The sequence below is a fragment of the Eulemur rufifrons genome, chromosome 30 (assembly GCF_041146395.1).
Source record: "Eulemur rufifrons isolate Redbay chromosome 30, OSU_ERuf_1, whole genome shotgun sequence".
In the NCBI taxonomy this organism is placed as follows: Eukaryota; Metazoa; Chordata; class Mammalia; order Primates; family Lemuridae; genus Eulemur; species Eulemur rufifrons.
Genome location: NC_091012.1, coordinates 143703378 through 143721484, shown reverse-complemented (window position 1 = coordinate 143721484; position 18107 = coordinate 143703378). Strand labels below are relative to the sequence as shown.

At 50.3% G+C, this 18107-nt stretch overlaps 1 protein-coding gene across 1 annotated transcript in view; it reads right to left on the bottom strand.

Annotated features, from left to right (window-relative positions):
* The window catches only part of CRLF2 (cytokine receptor like factor 2), a 61817-nt gene extending 44792 nt beyond the window's left edge, over positions 1–17025 (bottom strand). Inside the window, exons 1-3 of the mRNA XM_069464325.1 lie at positions 16858–17025; positions 5577–5682; positions 833–979 (exon numbers count right to left, since the gene is read on the bottom strand). Coding sequence (XP_069320426.1) covers positions 833–979; positions 5577–5682; positions 16858–17025 — 421 coding nt within the window. The remainder of the gene's footprint in view (positions 1–832; positions 980–5576; positions 5683–16857) is intronic.
* Between the last annotated feature and the right edge of the window lie 1082 nt (positions 17026–18107).

Sequence of the window (18107 nt, the reverse complement as noted above, 5' to 3'; positions counted from 1 at the left end):
AAACAAAATCCCCCTTCTCAGCCTCTCCCGTGAAGAGTTAAGGAGGAGAGAGAAATATGTGAATTTTAAAAGCCACGTTTTTGCTGCCCTCCCCCCAAACTGGAGAAACCGTTCCAACTTGGGGGGCGGGAGGGGGCCCTGAGGCTGTGAAGAGAGTTCGGAGACAAAGTCAGAATGCGCGAGGCTGCGGTGGGGTCTGAGGGATTCATCCTTTCGGTTTCGGGGTGCAGAGAAACCCGGGAGTTTCCTACGGGTCAGGAGAGGAAAGGGTTAAAGGAGTGCTGCCCCTCCCCCTCTGGAATTCCAAAGCCCGAGCCAGGAGGACTCTCCTCCGCCTGGCTCAAATTTCCTTCTTACAAAGACACCAGCAATATGGGATTAAGGGCGCACAGTAATGACCTCATTTTAACCAATTCCATCTGCAACAACCCTATTTCCAAAGGAGGTCCCATTCCCAGGGATCAGAGTTTGGAATTCAATGTATATTTTCGGGGAGACACAGTGGCCCCAATGCCAGGTGCTGCCCAGAGCAGCAATGTCTCTGCGCCCGCCCGGCCACCAGAGGACCCTGGTGCATCTCCCTTCTCCAGCTCTACCTGTCCTGAGATGCAGAAAGGCCCTTCTGCCGCCTCAGGGCATCTCTGGGCAGCCTGGGGAGGTGCTGTCCATGCCCAGAGCTCCCCAACCTGCAGCCATGGGCCCCTGAGCCCACCAATCCCGGGGTTGGGGACATGCCTTGGACGGGGAAGCTGTGGACGCCAGGGGTCAGCAGCTCACTCTGCAAGCACAAAGCACAGCCCACGCAGGCTCCGCCCTGAGGCTGTGGCCTCACAGAGGGCCAGGGAGGCCTCCTCCTTCTCAGGGTCGGGGTGTCCCAGCACTGGGGTCCCCACAGGCAGCCAAGCGCCTGAGCCAGCCTGGCCCACAAGCCTCAGTGTGGCCCCCAGGTTGGCCCCTCCCACATCGTGGGCGCTGTGAGCTGTGGAAGGGGTTTGGGACGTGGACGCCCCCTCCCCCCCCACGGGTGCTGGACCTCAGACCTCATCCAGCCAGAGCTGCCCCTGGGACAGGAAACTTCTGGAGGTGGCAGAAAGGTGCCTGTGTAACCGGGGCCGAGTGGCCCTTCTCTGGTGGGGACACTGCTTGGCTCAAGCCCAGGGGAGGAACCGGCCATTGGAGGGGTTCATGGGCTGTAAACGTGAGCCAGAGCCAGCTGGGGGGAGGCCACCTGCTTGTCACAGCCTCAGAGAACCCAGAATTCAGCCTCAATTTAGAGCCCCAGACAGGTGTCCCTGTCCCCTGCAAACAGGACACTGAGGCCCCATCAGCTGGCCCCTGGGGCGTCTGAGCCAAGTGTAGCAATGCATGCATATTGCGTTTTCTGATTTTTACTTTTTGTTTTTTCCTGGTGGCTGCAGAACCACACAGGTAACAGCTTTTTTTGTTTGTTTAAGTTTGCAGAAGTGATCAGTTTAGGGAAGGTTCTGTCTGTGCCCAGAGCTCTCACCAACCGGCAGGACCTGGGCGGCTGAGCCCCCCAAGCCATCCTCCCAGACATGACTTAGACAGGGAGATTTCCGACGCTGGGGGTCAGTAGCTCGCTCTGCAAATCCAGCCCAGACAGGCCCTGGCCCCGGAAGAAGTTGCAGCAGGGATTTCAGAAGCAGCAGACGGAAGAAAGTGGCAATGCCCCTCCTCCTCCGGCCGGGAAATCCACCAGGTCCACGGGGCAGACAGAACCCGTCCTCCTGGACTCGCTTTGTCACTAAGTCTGTTCCTCCTCATCTGCTCCCAACCTGCGCTAGGTGCCACCTCAGCTCCAGCACCACGGAACTCAGCACGTCAGAAACTGGAGGCCTTAGGACAGGACTGTGTCCTCTCCCAGCCCCGGAGCTCAGGAGTGTGAGACGCAGGTGTCTCGGGGCCGCGCTCCCTCCATAGGCTCCAGGGCAGGCTCCTTCCTGCCTCTTCCAGCTCCTGGGGGCTCCAAGCGTCCCTGGGCTTGTGGCCGCGTCACTCCAGCCTCTGCCTGCGTCTCCACGTGGCTTCTCCTCTGTGTCTGTGTCTCCTCTGCTGTCTCTTAGGAGGACACTGGTCACTGGTTTCAGGGCCCTCCCTGATCCAGGGTGGTCTCATCTCAAAACCCTTCACTTAACTGCATGTGACCAAACAGCAGAAGCCGGAGCCCTTCTCCCCTGAAGCAGCGGTAAGACCCAGGAAGGATGCTGGGACCCTCCCCTGAAGCTGACATGAGACCCTCCCACGAGAGGTGCCCCCCTGCACCCACAGGGAAGGAGCGTCCTCATCTCTGGGGACACAGGACATGGAGAATCTGCACACGCAGGTCTGGCCGGGTCCCCCCACGGCCTTCCCGTGAGCTCAGACGCCTGGAGTCCAATTGCACTTCTGCATGACTGTCCACGTCTTTGTCAAATGACGCATAAAAATACAGTTTCCCTGTTTTTTGGATTTGAGGGGGTTTTTTGGAGGGGGGTAGGCAATGCTGAGGGCTTTGCCCGTCATGGAAAAGCTGCCTTAAATAAAGCCCTGTGCTTTCCTCCTGCCCATCTGCCTTTCCTTCTAGGTCCCTCGGCCGTGACGCCGAGCTGGGGGCAGAAACACGTCTCTTTCCCCCGCGTGGCCGTGGGACCCCCGTCACCAGCACTTCCGGCGTTCGGAAGAACCACCCGGTTATTAAGAGTCCTCGGAGGCAACACCGGAAAACAAAAGCGGACGCAGCTTCCTCTGCGGGACTCGAAGTCGATTGGGCAACGAGTTCAACGTTGTCACTTTTCTGAGGCTGGAGGGACGTCCCTGCCTGCGCGTGGCTGGGACCTTCGGCTGAGGAGCGAACAGAAATTCAACCCCGGGAAGGCAAAGGCGCCAGTCCCCGGGCTGAGTGACACCTCACAACTGTCACTTAGAAAGGACAGGGGCCTCCCCGCGAGAAGTGCCCAGGCCCCGTCAGGAAGTTGAGAAATGTTATCAGAGATGATTTGGAAACGTGTCACAGCGTGTGTGTGGCGCTATTTCTGGGAAGGGAGGTGTTAAAACTGGCTGGGTGTCCATCCCCGAAGGAAGCTTGCCGACAGAGGTGCCGAGCCGCGCCCACCTCGGCCCCTCGCTGGGAGAGAGACATGGGCCCGTCCCCTCCTCTCTTCTCGGGGCTCAGGCACGGTCTGTGTACAGAGGCAAGTGTGACCAAGGAGAGGACAAAGTGGTGTCGTCCCCAACTGTCCATTTGGGGCCGGTGACTCTGCCCTGGGGCGTGCTGTGCGCTGTGGGGTGTAGAGCAGCCTCTCTGGGCTCCACCCGACAGATGCCAGCCGTGCACCCACCACCCGCTGTGACAGCCCGAGATGTCCCCAGACCTTCCGGAGGGTTCCCTGGGGCTCACAACATCCCCCCATCGATAACCCTTGGCTGAGAGCCACACAGACTAACCGGGGTGTTCCGCGGAGGGGCCTCGGGGGTCTCCTACGAAGGCGGGTGTGAAAGAGCCTGGAGGAGGTTTGAGCCCCCCAGAGGGGATTCAAACGGGGAAGGACGCAGGGAGACCCCTCGTCCTCTCTGCTCTGTCCCGCCAGCGTCCCCGGCTGTGCCTGGAGCTCGACTCAGCAGCAGAGACGCTCTCGCCCGGGAAGGTCGGGGCTGCCGGCTGGACTCAGCGCGGGGCTGGGCGGAGACAGCCCAGGTGACCCACGGTAGGAGCCTCTGCTTCCCACAGGGCGGAACACGGACGTTCACGGCTTTGTCACTCATTCCCTCCCGCGGACCCTCACGGGGACAGTGAAAGAGTCGTCACTTCCCCGGAGACTGTTTTTAATGGACACGTTATGGCTGGGTACATTCATGGGGTACAAAGTGATGCTTTGAGATCTGTACCCCACGTGGCACCAGGGAATCCCACTCAGTGACACGTCCATCATCGCGGAGCTCACCTGCCTACCCTTTTTGGTGAGACATTTGAAATTTATTCTTAGTTATTCTGAAATATGTGACACATTATTATTTGTGGGTCAGGTCAGAAGAACTGTACGGGGGGCTATTTTGGTAAAAGCCACCATCACGTGGAAGCCTATTTCCTTCCTGTTTTTATTTTTATTTTTTACTTATTTATTTTTTGAGACAGAGTCTCGCTCTGTCACCCAGGCTGGAGCGCAGTGGCATCATCATAGATCACTGCAGCCTCGAACTCCTGGGCTCAAGCGATCCTCCTGCCTCAGCCTCCCCAGTAGCTGGGACTACAGGTGTGCACCACCACACCCAGCTAATTTTTTAACTTTTTGTAGAGATGGGGTCTCACTATGTTGCCCAGGTTGGCCTTGAACTCCTGGGCTCAAGCCATCCTCCTGCCTCAGCCTCCCGAGTAGCTGGGACTACAGGCACACAGCACCACACCTGGCTAATTTTTCCTATTTTTAGTAGAGACGGGGTCTCGCTCTCACTCTCTCTCAGGCTGGTCTCAAACTCCTGGCCTCAAAAGATCCTCCTGCCTCGGCCTCCCAGAGTGTTGGGATTACAGGCGTGAGCCCCCGCACCCGGCCTCTTCCTATTTTTATTAACATTATTATTATTATTGGGGATGTCGCTGCCTCACGTATGAGACACAGCACCCAATGAGCAGAAGAAATCATCCTTTTTTGCAAAGAATTCAACCCGCCTGAAAGCGTATTCACATCTGCCCAGGTTTGTGATGACTGGCATTTAGGCAGCGTCCCTGGTGAGAAGCAGGGACACTTAGCAATAATATCCTTTCTTTACTACCCGTTAATACCTTTCCCGCTTCCCTCCCGGAGAGGGAAGTGATGTGTCTCCTGTTTCCCTTTCAAACACGACACTCAAGAAGAGGTGACTTTTTTTTCCTCCAGGGGGAGAAAAGAAAAATCAGGAAGATGCATGTCTCGTGCTTTTTTAATTGCCGTTTTAAATGTTTCCAAGGTGCAAAAAGTTGCAGAGCAGGGATGGGGTTGGAGAGGACCCAGCATTGCCAGCGCTGGCCTCGCTCCACAGACTCCCCCAGCGAAGCCCCCAGGATGCCAAGGCAGGGCCGTGCGGGACGGGGAACAGCCGGCGCAAACCCAGCACGGCTCACTGCAAGGACAGGCAGCAAGGCAGAACAGAAGAGAGCTTCCTCACCCTGCTCAGGGGTCCCCAACCTATGCTGAGTCATATAATAATTTCTTTACATATCACAGTGTAATAATATAATAGAAATAAAGTGCACAATAAATGTAACATGCTTCAATCATCCTGAAACCATCTCCCCTTCCCCAATCCATGGAAAAATGGTCTCCCACAAAAACGGTCCCCAGTACCAAAAAGCTTGGGGACCGCCGTCAGCTAAAGGATCTCGAGGGAACACCCACAGCTAACACCGTACTCAAGGGAGAAAAGCCAAAAACTCTCCCTCTAAGAGCAGGAACAGGACAAGGATGTCCACTCTGGTCACTTAGATTTCAGCCACGTGGCGGTTCTAGTCATGGCAGTTAGGCACAAACAAAACATTAAAGGACAGCATGCAGATTGGACAGGAAGACGTTAAAGTGTGTCTGCCCAGGCGCGGAGCGTCTCACCTGTCTCCAAGTGTTCGGAGATCCACACCTGGCGGCTCCCGGCCCCGACTGTGTCCTGCTTGCGGTAGAGCATGAACCTGTCCACACTGTGGGGGTTGTGCACATCCTATGTGCCTGATAGACAGCTGGACGGGGGAAGGAGGGGACTTTAGGTAAAGCCAAACAGGAGGCCAGGCATGGAGGTGGCTGACGCCTCTGATCCCAGCACTTTGGGAGGCTAAAGAGGGAGGATGGCTTGAGACCGGGAGTTTGAGGCCAGCCTGGACAGCATAGCAAGACACTATCTCTATAAAAAAATACATAAAAAATAAAGAACAAGGAAGAAGAACTGTGATACCCCTGAGGGCTGATCAGAGGTAAAGTCACGGCAGATTCCTGCCCCCCAAAGCCTGGAATTATAAGCAAAAACTTCCCTCTCGTGGAATGAGGCTGCTCCTGGAACATCTCTGCAAAGGACAGGAAGAGATTCTCCCGCCGGCTGGGGACAGAAGGAGTCCTGAGGTCTGGAGGCAGAAGAGGGAAGTCGTGAAATGAGGAGGCTGCCGGAAGTGGCTCACGGGCAGCGGAGGCAGATACAGCCAGACACAAGGCATGGAGCCTCTAGGGACAGCTCGCATGACCCGAGACACCACCCAAGGCACAGAGGTGTCCCCTGGGGGGTGACTGATCCCTGGACCTGAGAACTGGTTGTACAAACAGTTCACACCCTCTAGGAGGGTTAGGATGGAAAAGTCAGACACCAGCAGGTCCTCGTGGGCAGGCGGAGGACCTGGAAACTTCGTACAGGGTTGGCGGGGGTGTGCAATGGTGCAGACGTCATGGAGAGCAGTGTGCACCATCCCCGAAAGGCGGGACACAAGTTACCACGTGACCCTGCAGTTCTACTCCCAGGTACGTGTACAAAATTGAGGTTGAAAACAGGTGTGCACAAACGTTTCCGGCAGCATTGTTCACAATAGCCGAGAGGGGGAAACACAAGCATCTATCGACGGATGGACGGATGGATACACAAACCGCAGTCCACCCATGCGAGGGAATATTACGCGGCCGTGAAAAGGGAGACACCTCTGGCACCTGCGATGACACAGGTGTATCTTGAAGCCAGCACGCAAAGTGAAAGGCGCCGGACACCAAAGGCCACGTATTGTAGGATTCCATTTATATGGAACATCTAGAACAGGTGAATCTGTAGAGACAGAAAGTGGGTTAGTGATTGCTTCGAGCTGGGGGGATGGGAATACTGGGGCACAAGGCTTCTTTTGAGGTGATGAAAATATTCGGAAAGTCATCATGTTTGAGGCTGCGGGCAGGGAGTGCGGCTCACACGTGCACACGGGTGACACTCGGCAAACCCCTGTGCAGGGAAGGAAGGTGAGTGCAAAACCCAGAAGCTGTCCCCACATGGGCACATCTGCGGAAGCGAGCCTGGGTGTGGAGAGGTGGCATTCAAGACGCAGAAGCTCTGCGTTGCTTTTTCACTGCAGAGGGGAAGGCACCGAGCCGACGTGCGTGCACACGCAGGAGCCTTCATAAGGCACCACGGCCCCCTACGCCAACCTGCACCGGCTGCCTCCGCAACCTGCCTCCCACCCCCAGAAACCCCAAAGCCCTCTCTTTCGCTTCTGCCTGAAATGGGATTTAAGCCCACGTGGTAACCACCCCTGGGGGTCACTCGTCACTGGGTGCGCCTGTGTGTACATGCGTGGCATCTGTGCTGAGAAACCCGTGTTCTGTATGTACATGCATGGTATACATGCTGAGAAAGCCGTGTTCTGTGTGTACATGCATGGCATCTATACTGAGAAACCCATGTTCTGTGTGTACATGCGTGCCACCTGTGCTGAGAAACCCGTGTTCTGTGTGTACATGCATGGTATACATGCTGAGAAACCGTGTTCTGTGTGTACATGCATGGTATACATGCTGAGAAACTGTGTTCTATGTGTACATGTGTGAAATACGTGCTGAGAAACCATGTTCTGTGTGTACATGTGTGATATACGTGCTGAGAAACCCGTGTTCTGTGTGTACATGCATGGCATCCATGCTGAGAAACCCATGTTCTGTGTGTACATGTGTGATATACGTGCTGAGAAACCCATGTTCTGTGTGTACATGCATGGCATCCATGCTGAGAAACCCATGTTCTGTGTGTACATGCATGGTATACATGCTGAGAAACCCGTGTTCTGTGTGTACATGTGTGGTATCTGTGCTGAGAAACCCATGTTCTGTGTGTACATGTGTGATATACATGCTGAGAAACCGTGTTCTGTGTGTACATGCGTGGTATCCATGCTGAGAAACCCGAGTTTGGTTTTCTGTTGTTGGTCTGTCCGTGGCCTGTCTCCTGCACACACCCCAGCTGCAGAACCTGAGATCGGGGTGCAGGGAGAGAGTTTTAAAATCTCCCCTTTACTTTTAACCCAAGAGAAATGCAAATATGCCAAAAGGCACATTCAGGAGGGGCCTCTCCAAGGAAAAAAAGAAAATATATATATATAATCTCCACTTATCTATTGATATTTATATATAAAAATATAGATAGATATGTATATTTATAGTTATAGTACATATAATATATAAATAGCTATGGATAATATATAATAGCTATATATTTATATATTACACATAATGTGTATTACATATAACATAGATCATGTCTTTATTATATATAAATAGCTATATATTAATATGTTACATACCATACATAAGTAAGTATATATTAATATATTACATATAATATATGAATAGTTATATATAATATATAAATAGCTACATATTTATACATTACATATGTTATACATTTATTATATATACAAATAGTTTTATATTCATATATTATATATAATATATAAATAGCTATATAATTATATATACATACAATATATAAATAGCTATATATTTATATACCTATGATGTATAAATAGCTACGTATTTATATAATACATATAACATATAAATAGGTATATATAATATAAACCTATATATTTATATATTACACATAACATGTATAACATATGATATATATCATGTATTTATTATATATAAATAGCTATATATTAGTATATTATACACAATATGTAAATAAGTATATATTAATATGGTACATGTAATGTATAAGTAACTATATAATATATAAATAGCTCCATATTTATACATTACATATATATTATACATTTAGTATATATGCAAATAGTTTTATATTCATATATGATACAACATATATTAATAGCTATATAGTCATATATCATATAATATATAAATAGCTATATATTTATACATACATATAATATATAAATGGCTATATATTTATATATTACATATATATAAAGAGCTATGTATAATATATAATAGCTATATATTTACATATTACACATAATATGTATTACATGTAACATATATCATGCATTTATTATATAGAAGTAGCTATATATCAGGATATTACATGCAATATATAAATAAATATATGTTAATATATTACATGTAATATATAAATAGCTGTATATAATATATAAATAGCTATACATTTATGTATCACATATATTATACATTTCTTATATATACAAATAGTTGTATATTCATATATTATACATCATATATAATATATATTACATATAATATATAAACAGCTATATAGTCATATATTATATAATACATAATATATAAATGGCTATATATTTATACATTACATATATAAATAGCTATACGTATGTACCTCACATGTTATATATAAATAGCTATATACCATATGTATAAACAGCTACATATTTCCATATTATGCATAAGTAGCTATATATAATATGCATAAATAGCTATATATTTAGGTACTGCACAGAGTCTATAAATAGCCACAGCTGGAGCTATAAATAGATGCATGGGTCTAGACATGGCCGCAAACAGATGTGCCCCCTCCCACAAGTACCCACAGGTGCACTCCTGAACAGACACGCAGGCGTGGAGACACATGAGCCATGAGGAGCGGGACGCGGGCGCCCTTGGAGCAGCTCTGACCACGCCGGGCGTTGACCACATGCGCGAGCGGGGCGGTGGCCGCTCCTTCCCAGGAAGGGCTGTGCTATTTGCTGAGACGCAACCGCGGCCCCAGCTGCCATCTGTGTCGCAGTCTCACGTCCCTTCCGCTTTTCCAAAGATCCGAGACCCCGGCAGCTGCCGTCCCTCCTAATGCACCTTCCTAGACGTGTAGCTGCCAGAGACCCCCGCCCACACACGGAAGCTCGGGGGGCTCCTCCGCGAGAGGGCAGCCCGAGCCTCTGCCCCCGGGGTCCCTGCTCACCGAAACACCCAGTTAGCTGCTCCGGAGGCAGAGCTAGTCCTGCTGACCCCGTAGACCTCTCTCCTTCCCAGAGGAGTCAGGACTTCCCGAGAGCATCACCACGCGTGGGTGCCGTCTGTGACTCTCCACGCAGGACCCTGTCCCCTTCCCTTGGGGTTTCATCCAACTCAAGGCTGAGGGCACACACGTCCCGAAATGAGCTTCCCCTCAAGGTGGGAAAACAGGCGAGAATCAGGCGTGGGACAATAATAAAACGTAAAAGGTGCTGGAACGCCCCAAACACTGTGAGCCTCCAGACAGATGTAACTGGGATGTCCGTCATGAGCATGGAGTTGTGAGTTTCGCTTCTCAGATTGTAGCTTGACTCTCTTCCTCATGCTCTTGTTCTAGAAATGACTCCCGCAGACCAGAGACCAGACCTCCTCCCTCCCATCGCTGGCCTTCGTTATGGCTTAACTGCATCCTCCTGTACTGTTCTGCGTCCAGCTCAGCCCAGCTGCCGCCAGCACCCCACGGCAGTTACAGCTTCACTGAGAAAGGTTAAATATGCTCTGCCCGGAAGAAAAAGACCACCCCAGCCAATCAGATCGTTGTAACTATGCTCTAACCCGACACTGAAAGATGCTGAAATTCTGTTACGCTTCCCTAAACCTTGTCTATATAAACAACACGTGGCCGGGCACGGTGGCTCACGCCTGTAATCCCAGCACTCTGGGAGGCCGAAGCGGGAGGATCGCTTGAGGTCAGGAGTTGGAGACCAGCTTGAGCAACAGCGAGACCCCATCTTTATTAAAAATAGAAAAATTGGCCAGGTGTGGTGCTGCACACCTGTGGTCCCAGCTATTCGGGAGGCTGAGGCAGGAGGATGCTTGAGCCCAGGACTTGGAGGCTGCAGTGAGCTGTGATGACACCACTGCACTCTACGCAGGGTGACAGAGCAAGACTCTCTCTCAAAAATAACTAAATAAGTAAATAGATACCAAACTTCTGCACTTTGGAGAGCTGACTTCTGTTCTTTGGAATCTCTGCTTTCCGAGAGGACTGCACTCAAACTCTGGGCATGAATGCACTTTTATTTTAGAACTAGCTGCAGACACTTTTGATGACTCAAGGGTGACAGGCATCTGGAGGTGGCCTTCTCACTTTGTCACGAAGCATCTGACCTTATCACCCCCCTCTCCTGACGCCGTCTCTGTGCCTGAGAAAAGGCAGCTCAGAGGGAAGTTCAGGCCCAGAGGAAACAAAAACCCTCCACACAGCCCACGACCCTGTCGTTAAGGGAAACCTACAATTTGTGCCAAGAGCCGCAGAGACACCGCCCAGAGGACTGATTCCAACCAAGCGTTGACACCCTGTAGCTGGAACTGTGTTTTAAATCAAGCAAGAGGGATCACCCTGCCCACGTTGTTCACAGAGCAGGACAGACACCCACGGAGGCAGCCTACAGGGACCAGGTTTACTGTCTGAGCTCAATCCTGGCAACACGTCACCGGGGGCACATTCTGGGCTGAGGGCCGGGGGTGCCGAGTCCTGGCGCCGTTGTGTCTGTAAAGGCAGCGAGACCCGTGAATGAATTAATGCTCAGTGAGTGGGATCTGCCTCTGTCTCCACGTGGCTTCAAAGGACCAGACTGTGTCCCCTCCCTGTCCCGGAGTCCAGGAGTGTGAGACGCAGGTGTCTCGGGGCCGGGCTCCCTCCGCAGGCTCCAGGGGAGGCTCCTTCCTGCCTCTTCCAGCTCCTGGGGGCTCCAGGTGTCCCTGGGCTCGTGGCCGCGTCACTCCGGTCTCTGCCTCCGTCTCCACGTGGCTTCTCCTCTGCGTCTGTGTCTCCTCTGCTGTCTCTTAAGAGGACACCTGTTGTTGGGTTTAGGGACCTCCCTGATCCACAATGACCTCACCTTAACTCAGCACATCTGCAAAGACCCCATTTCCACAGGAGGTCACGTTCTGAAGTTCCAGGTGAACGCGAGTTTTTGGGGAGATGACATCTTTCAACCCCGTGCAACTCAGAACAATGACTTGAAGCCATCAGAATTCAAAAAGCAACACAGGACGATGACCCCAAGACGTGGAAAATGGGCCATTACTGGCCCAGCTCGCGGCCCGGGGCTGGGGGCTCCCGGGAGGCAGCGCAGGAGGGGAACCAGGGGGCCCCGTGAGCTCAGACGCGGAGATAGAACCGAAAGTGCCGAGGCCGGGGGAACCGAGCTCGTGGGGCGGCAGCAGGGGCGGGCACAGACAGAGAGCCCCAGACGGGAGGACGGTCCCTGTGGGTGCACAGCAGGGAGGGGGGCGGGGCAGAGTGGACAGGGGACAGGGACGGACATCGGGAGCAAGGCAGTGACGAAGGTCTGGCTCTGAGACCTTGTCCCTACCCTGGACAGCACCTGCCACCTCCTGACAGGACAGGACTCCCCTTCCCGACACACGGATCACCCCACAGCCATCCTGCCAGAGTGAGTGCCACCAGCCGGCCACTCGGTCACTAACCACCCAGGGACGTCCCCACCCGCTCAGTAACTACCCACCAGCCTGTGCCGCCCCGTCACTCACTAAACACCCAGCACCAGCCACTCTGTCACTAACTGACCACCAGTAGCCACCTCGTGACATTCCCACCCACTCAACCAACCTACTACTTGGTCACCAACTAACCACCCACCACCTGCCACTTAGCTGCGAACTACCCACCCACCACTTCCACTGTCACTACCCACCACCTAGCACTCACTAACCACCCACCACCTTAGCACTCAGTAACTAACCACCCACCACCTACCAGGCAGTCCCTAACCACACACCACCTGCCACTCTGTGGCTACCTGCCCACCCCCACCTACCAATCAGTCACTAACCACCCACCACATACCACTCAGTCACTGCCTACCTACCACCAGCAGTCACTAGGTAACCACTCACCACCTTAGCACTCAGGCACTACCCACCCACCTCCCCACCGCCGAGCTGCCCTTGTGCAGTCTCCTCACTGGACTCCCAGCCTGGGCTCGCCAACAGGGTGAGCAGGTCGCTAAGCTGTCCTACCGCTGGCGGGAGGCCATCTGGGTGAGCTTGTTGAGTTTTGAGACACAGCAGCTAACCAGAGACTCCCCTTCTTGCTAGTGGCCTGCGTGGACACACTTTAGGGGGGACGTTGCTCCCCTTGTCCTTTCCTCTGCCGTTCCTGCTTTCGATGTTGTTCCCTGCACTCCCAGCACATGCCGGGGCTCTCGGCATCCCCTGGCTCCTCCTGGAGTCCGTCCAGACATACCCAGGGCACCCCGTTGCATGCGAATTTCACATCAACACTCAACATGATAATGTGTTTCTCAAACGTGCAAAGGGAGGCAGCTCATTAAACCAAAAAAAAAAAAAAAAAGGATTCACTGTTATTTCAATTTCAAATGAACTAGCGTGTCTTATCTTTACTTACAAATATATGCAATTTGGGGTTTTTATTTGCTGATCTGCCTGCCCCCCCCCCCCCCAGCAGTCCTGGAAATCTTGTGGCTAAGGAACAACCCTGCAAAGACCATCATCACTTTAGGAGTTTTGGTTGCAAGCGGCACAAGAATGCGCACAGCAGGGCATCGATCCTGAGCCGGTTCCTCAGCTTTTCTGGGAAGCACCCGCCTGGCCTGCTAGGCTTTGGGACAATTCGCCACACAAGGAGGGGGAGGGTAGGTCTGCAATCCCTGGGTGCACAGCCATTCACAGGGCCACGGGGCTTGTGGACCCCTCGTGCTTCCAGAAGCAAGTCATGCCCACAGCACTCCAGACAGCTGGTGTCCTGCAGACCCCTGCACCCCCCAAGGGACCCCTGGACCTCACTCCCCTGAGTCAGGAGGGTGCAGGGCCCACCCCTCCACCAACATTTCCCCCGTTCATTTATATTCTAATGGATAACAGTTGACGCAAGAGGGTGTTTACCATTTTCCACTTGGATGAATTCACCACCTGGCTTTGACACTTTTCCCCGTGATTTCTCCGTCATGGTTCATCAACTCTCATCTGTTCCTAATGATGGATGATCATGTCTTCATCTGTGACTGGATTTTGGTGGGCTTGCAAATGCATTCGTAGGTCTATTGCATAAAATAAAATTCATGCCTAGGTCTATGCATAAAATGTTTGTGGACTTGCAAATGCATGCACAGGTTTGTTGCACAAAGTAAAATGCATGCCTAGGTCTATTGCACAAAATAAAATGCATACATAAGTCCATGCATAAAATGTGTGTGGACTTGCAAATGCATGCATGGGTTTATTGCACAAAATAAAATGCATGCATAGGTGTATGCATAATGTGTTTGGAGACTTGCAAATGCATGCATAGGTCTGTTGTTTCTTTGTGTACAAATAGTATCATGTGCTTCACTCTGTCTTGTTCCTGGCTTCCTGCGTTTCTCTTAAAAATATATTTAGAGATATCTCTGCATGCTCATATAGATGTAACTCATTTCTTCTTGACAGTTGCTTCACGTGTATGATAGGAACTAGAATTAAATTGCTAACCATTCCTTCACAGCTGCACTTGCAAATTGTTGCCAGTCCTGTTACTATTACAAGCAAGGTGGCAGTGAGCCTCCCACAACATAGAACCTCGTGGACACAGGCGGGTGTACCTTGTGATAAATTAAAATTGTGATGGACGTTGCCAAATTCACCTCTGGAAAGTTTGTGCAGATTCATAGCCCATCCAACCGTGCATGTCCACAAACTCACCATCCTAGACTTTAGCAGACTTTTCAAATAACTTTTTCATTCTAAGAAAGTACAGACATTTTAACATTTTATGTGTGTGTGTCTGTATTAAGTTGGTGCAAAAGGAATCGCAGTTTTAGCATTGTTGAAATTTGCCATTTGATATTGGAATACATTCTTAAGTAAATGTGGTTATGTTATACATCATTTTAATGCACATTTATCATTTTTTTTTGCTAATGACTTATTACTTGCTGTTTATTTTGTATTTATTTTAGACTATAGAAATGATGTTAGACAAAAAGCAAATTCGAGCGATTTTGTTATTTGGATTCAAAATGGGTCCTGAAGCAGAGGAGACAACTGGCAACATCAACAACTCATTTGACCCCAAAACTGCCGACGAACGTACCGTGCAGTGGTGGTTGAAGAAGTTTTGCAAAGGAGACCAGAGCCTTGAAGACGAGGAGCACAGTGGTTGGCCACCGGAAGTTGACAAGGACCAATTGAGAGCCACTTCGAAGCTGATCCTCTTACAACTACGTGAGAAGTTACCAAAGAACTCGACGTGGACCATTCATTCTACGGTGGTTCATTTGAAGCAAACTGGAAAGGTGAAAAAGTTCAATAAGTTGCTGCCTCATGAGCTGACCAAAAACCAAAAAAATCATCCTTTTGAAGTGTCGTCTTCTCTTATTGTACACAGCAACAGCAAGCCATTTCTCCATCAGATTGTGATGTGCAATGAAATGTGCATTTTATATGACAACCAGCTGTGACCAGCTCAGTGGTTGGACCGAGAAGAAGCTCCACAGCACGTCCCAAAGCCAAACTTGCACCCAAGAAAGGACATGGTCACTATTTGGGGGTCTGCTGCCAGTCTGATCTGCTACAGCTTTCTGAATCCTGGCAAAAACATTACATCTGAGAAATCTGCCCAGCAAATCGATGAGATGCACGGGAAACTGCAACGCCTGCAGCAGAAGGTCATCAGAAACCGCCGAATTCTTTTCCACCACAACATGCCTGACTGCACTTCGCACAACCAATGCTTCAAAAGTTGAACGAATTGGGCTACGAAGTTTGGCGTCATCCGCCATATTCACCTGACCTCTCGCCAACCCACTACCGCTTCTTCAATCATCTCGACAACTTTCTGCAGGGAAAACACTTCCACAACCAGCAGGGTGCAGAAAATGCTTTCCGAGAGCTTATCGAATCCTGAAGCATGGATTTGTATGCTACAGGAATAAACAGTTTTTTCTCATTGGCAGAAATGTGTTGATTGTCATGGTCCCTCATTTGATTAATAAAGACGTGTTTGAGCCTAGTTATAATGATTTAAAATTCACGGTTCAAAACCGCAATTACTTTTGTACCAACCTAAACGTAGATGTCTGTATTTTAACTTCTTCCTCTGGATCCCACATAAATCCTCCTATATAAGTCTCAGTGTCTTCTGTGTTTGTATGAGTGTGTGTGTGCACATACAGGTGCATGGATGTAGGTATATGTGGAGGTGCAGGTGAACGTGTGAGTGTGACTTATGCATGTGTGGGGCTTACGCAGGTATGTGCAGGTGTGCGTCTTTGACGTGCTGAGATACAATGCAACACGGATAACTCCCAAAACTTTATTCTAAGTGCAAAAAGCTAGACACAAAAGGCCATATATTGCATGATTCCATTTATACGACATGTGCAGAATAGGCAAGTCCAGAGAGACAGAAAATGGATTAGAAGTCGCCAGGGCCTAGGGACGGGGGAAGAGGGAGCGACTGCTTAATGTGCGTGAGGTTTCCTTGTGGGCTGATAAAGGTGTTTTATGTTTGATGATGGTGGGACACACACACACACACGCACACACACACCCCACATTAGTTCTGCTTTTCTGGAGAACTCTGGCTAATGCAGATTTTGGACCAACTTTGTCGTCCTAAAAGTTGGCCCAGAGCAGGGTCATGGGAGTCAATAAGTAAGAGTTTTGTTCATATGTTTAATAATGTAGCATCATCACCATCACCAGCATCATCATCATCATCACTATCTCCACCACCACCACCATCATCATCACCACCATCATCAACATTGCCACCATCATCATCACTATCATCACCACCACCATCATCATCACCACCATCATAACCATCATCACCATCATCATCAACATCACCATCAACATCACAATGATCACCATCACCACCACCACCATCATCATCACTGTTACCATCACCATCATCATCATCACTATCACCACCCACCACCACCCTCACCACCACCCTCACCACCATCATCATCACCACCATCACCACCATCACCATCATCATCACCACCATCATCATCATTGCCACCATCAACATCACCATCATCAACATCACCATCATCAACATCACCATCATCACCACCATCACCATGATTATCACCATCACCACCCTCATCATCATCACCACCATCATCACCAACACCATCACCATCATTATCACCACCATCACCCTCATCATCATCACCACCACCATCATCACCACCACCACCATCATCAAAGATGAATGACTTGTTTGTCAAGTCAGCTTGTAAGACTGTCTTATTTCTCTTGACTATGGAAGGAGACCATTTAGGAGGTCCAGGTCTTTCTCCTACGTCTATCCCTGCCCACCTTACCCGACAGGTGGAAGAGGAGGCTACAAGCAGAGCTGATAGTCTGGAAATGAGGCGTTGGCACACTGAAGAGAGGAAGAAAGCCACTGAGTTGCTGCTGTCATGCTCAGCCAGTGATGAGCTCCTCAGAGTGCGTGATGGGTGCTTATTTCCCTCTCATCCTGCAATGCCAGCAACGCAGATGGTCTACCATGTGCCTGGGGACATTCAGCCTGCCACAGCCAGCTGTGTGGAGTAAGTGTGGGGAGGAGAGCTGAAACTATGGGGAAGCTTTTCTTCACTCTGAGTTCCTGGAAAGCCACGGTATGTCCAGCTACTTCCACATTAAATTTGCAGAATGTGGTCTACATCAAAGACCAAAGGCTTACTGCACCACTAAAAAAGCCAAGTCCCAAATCAAGTAGAAAAGAGAACGCATTGCACATTTTGTTAAAGTTGCAGAAAGTCCAAACTCCAGCAGCCCAGCATGTTGGTGGGCATTGTGGTTGACCCTGGCTTCTATGTCTTCTGCCCCATCCTCCAGGCACTGCCCAGGCTGAGCTCCCAGCAGGAACTCGGCAAGTCCCCAGAGGCTGTGTGGAAATTCCCTTAATTTTCCCCCTCTGGTCCACACACTGGTGAAATTCTGAGTAGATCTGGAGTGTCCAAGTCAAAAGCAGCTGAAGGAAAGATGGAAACTGAGGCATCCCAGGAAACATCATGCAGTCACTTGTCCGGATGCCAATTAGTATGAAGCTTCTCCTACTTGGCCAGACACGGCGGCCTGCATGAGGGTGACTAGACATTGTGTGAGCAGTCCCCGCGACCACCCTTGGATTCAATCATTCAGTAGAAGGACTCACAGAACTCAGCAAAGCCTTTAAATTCGTGGCTGTGGCTT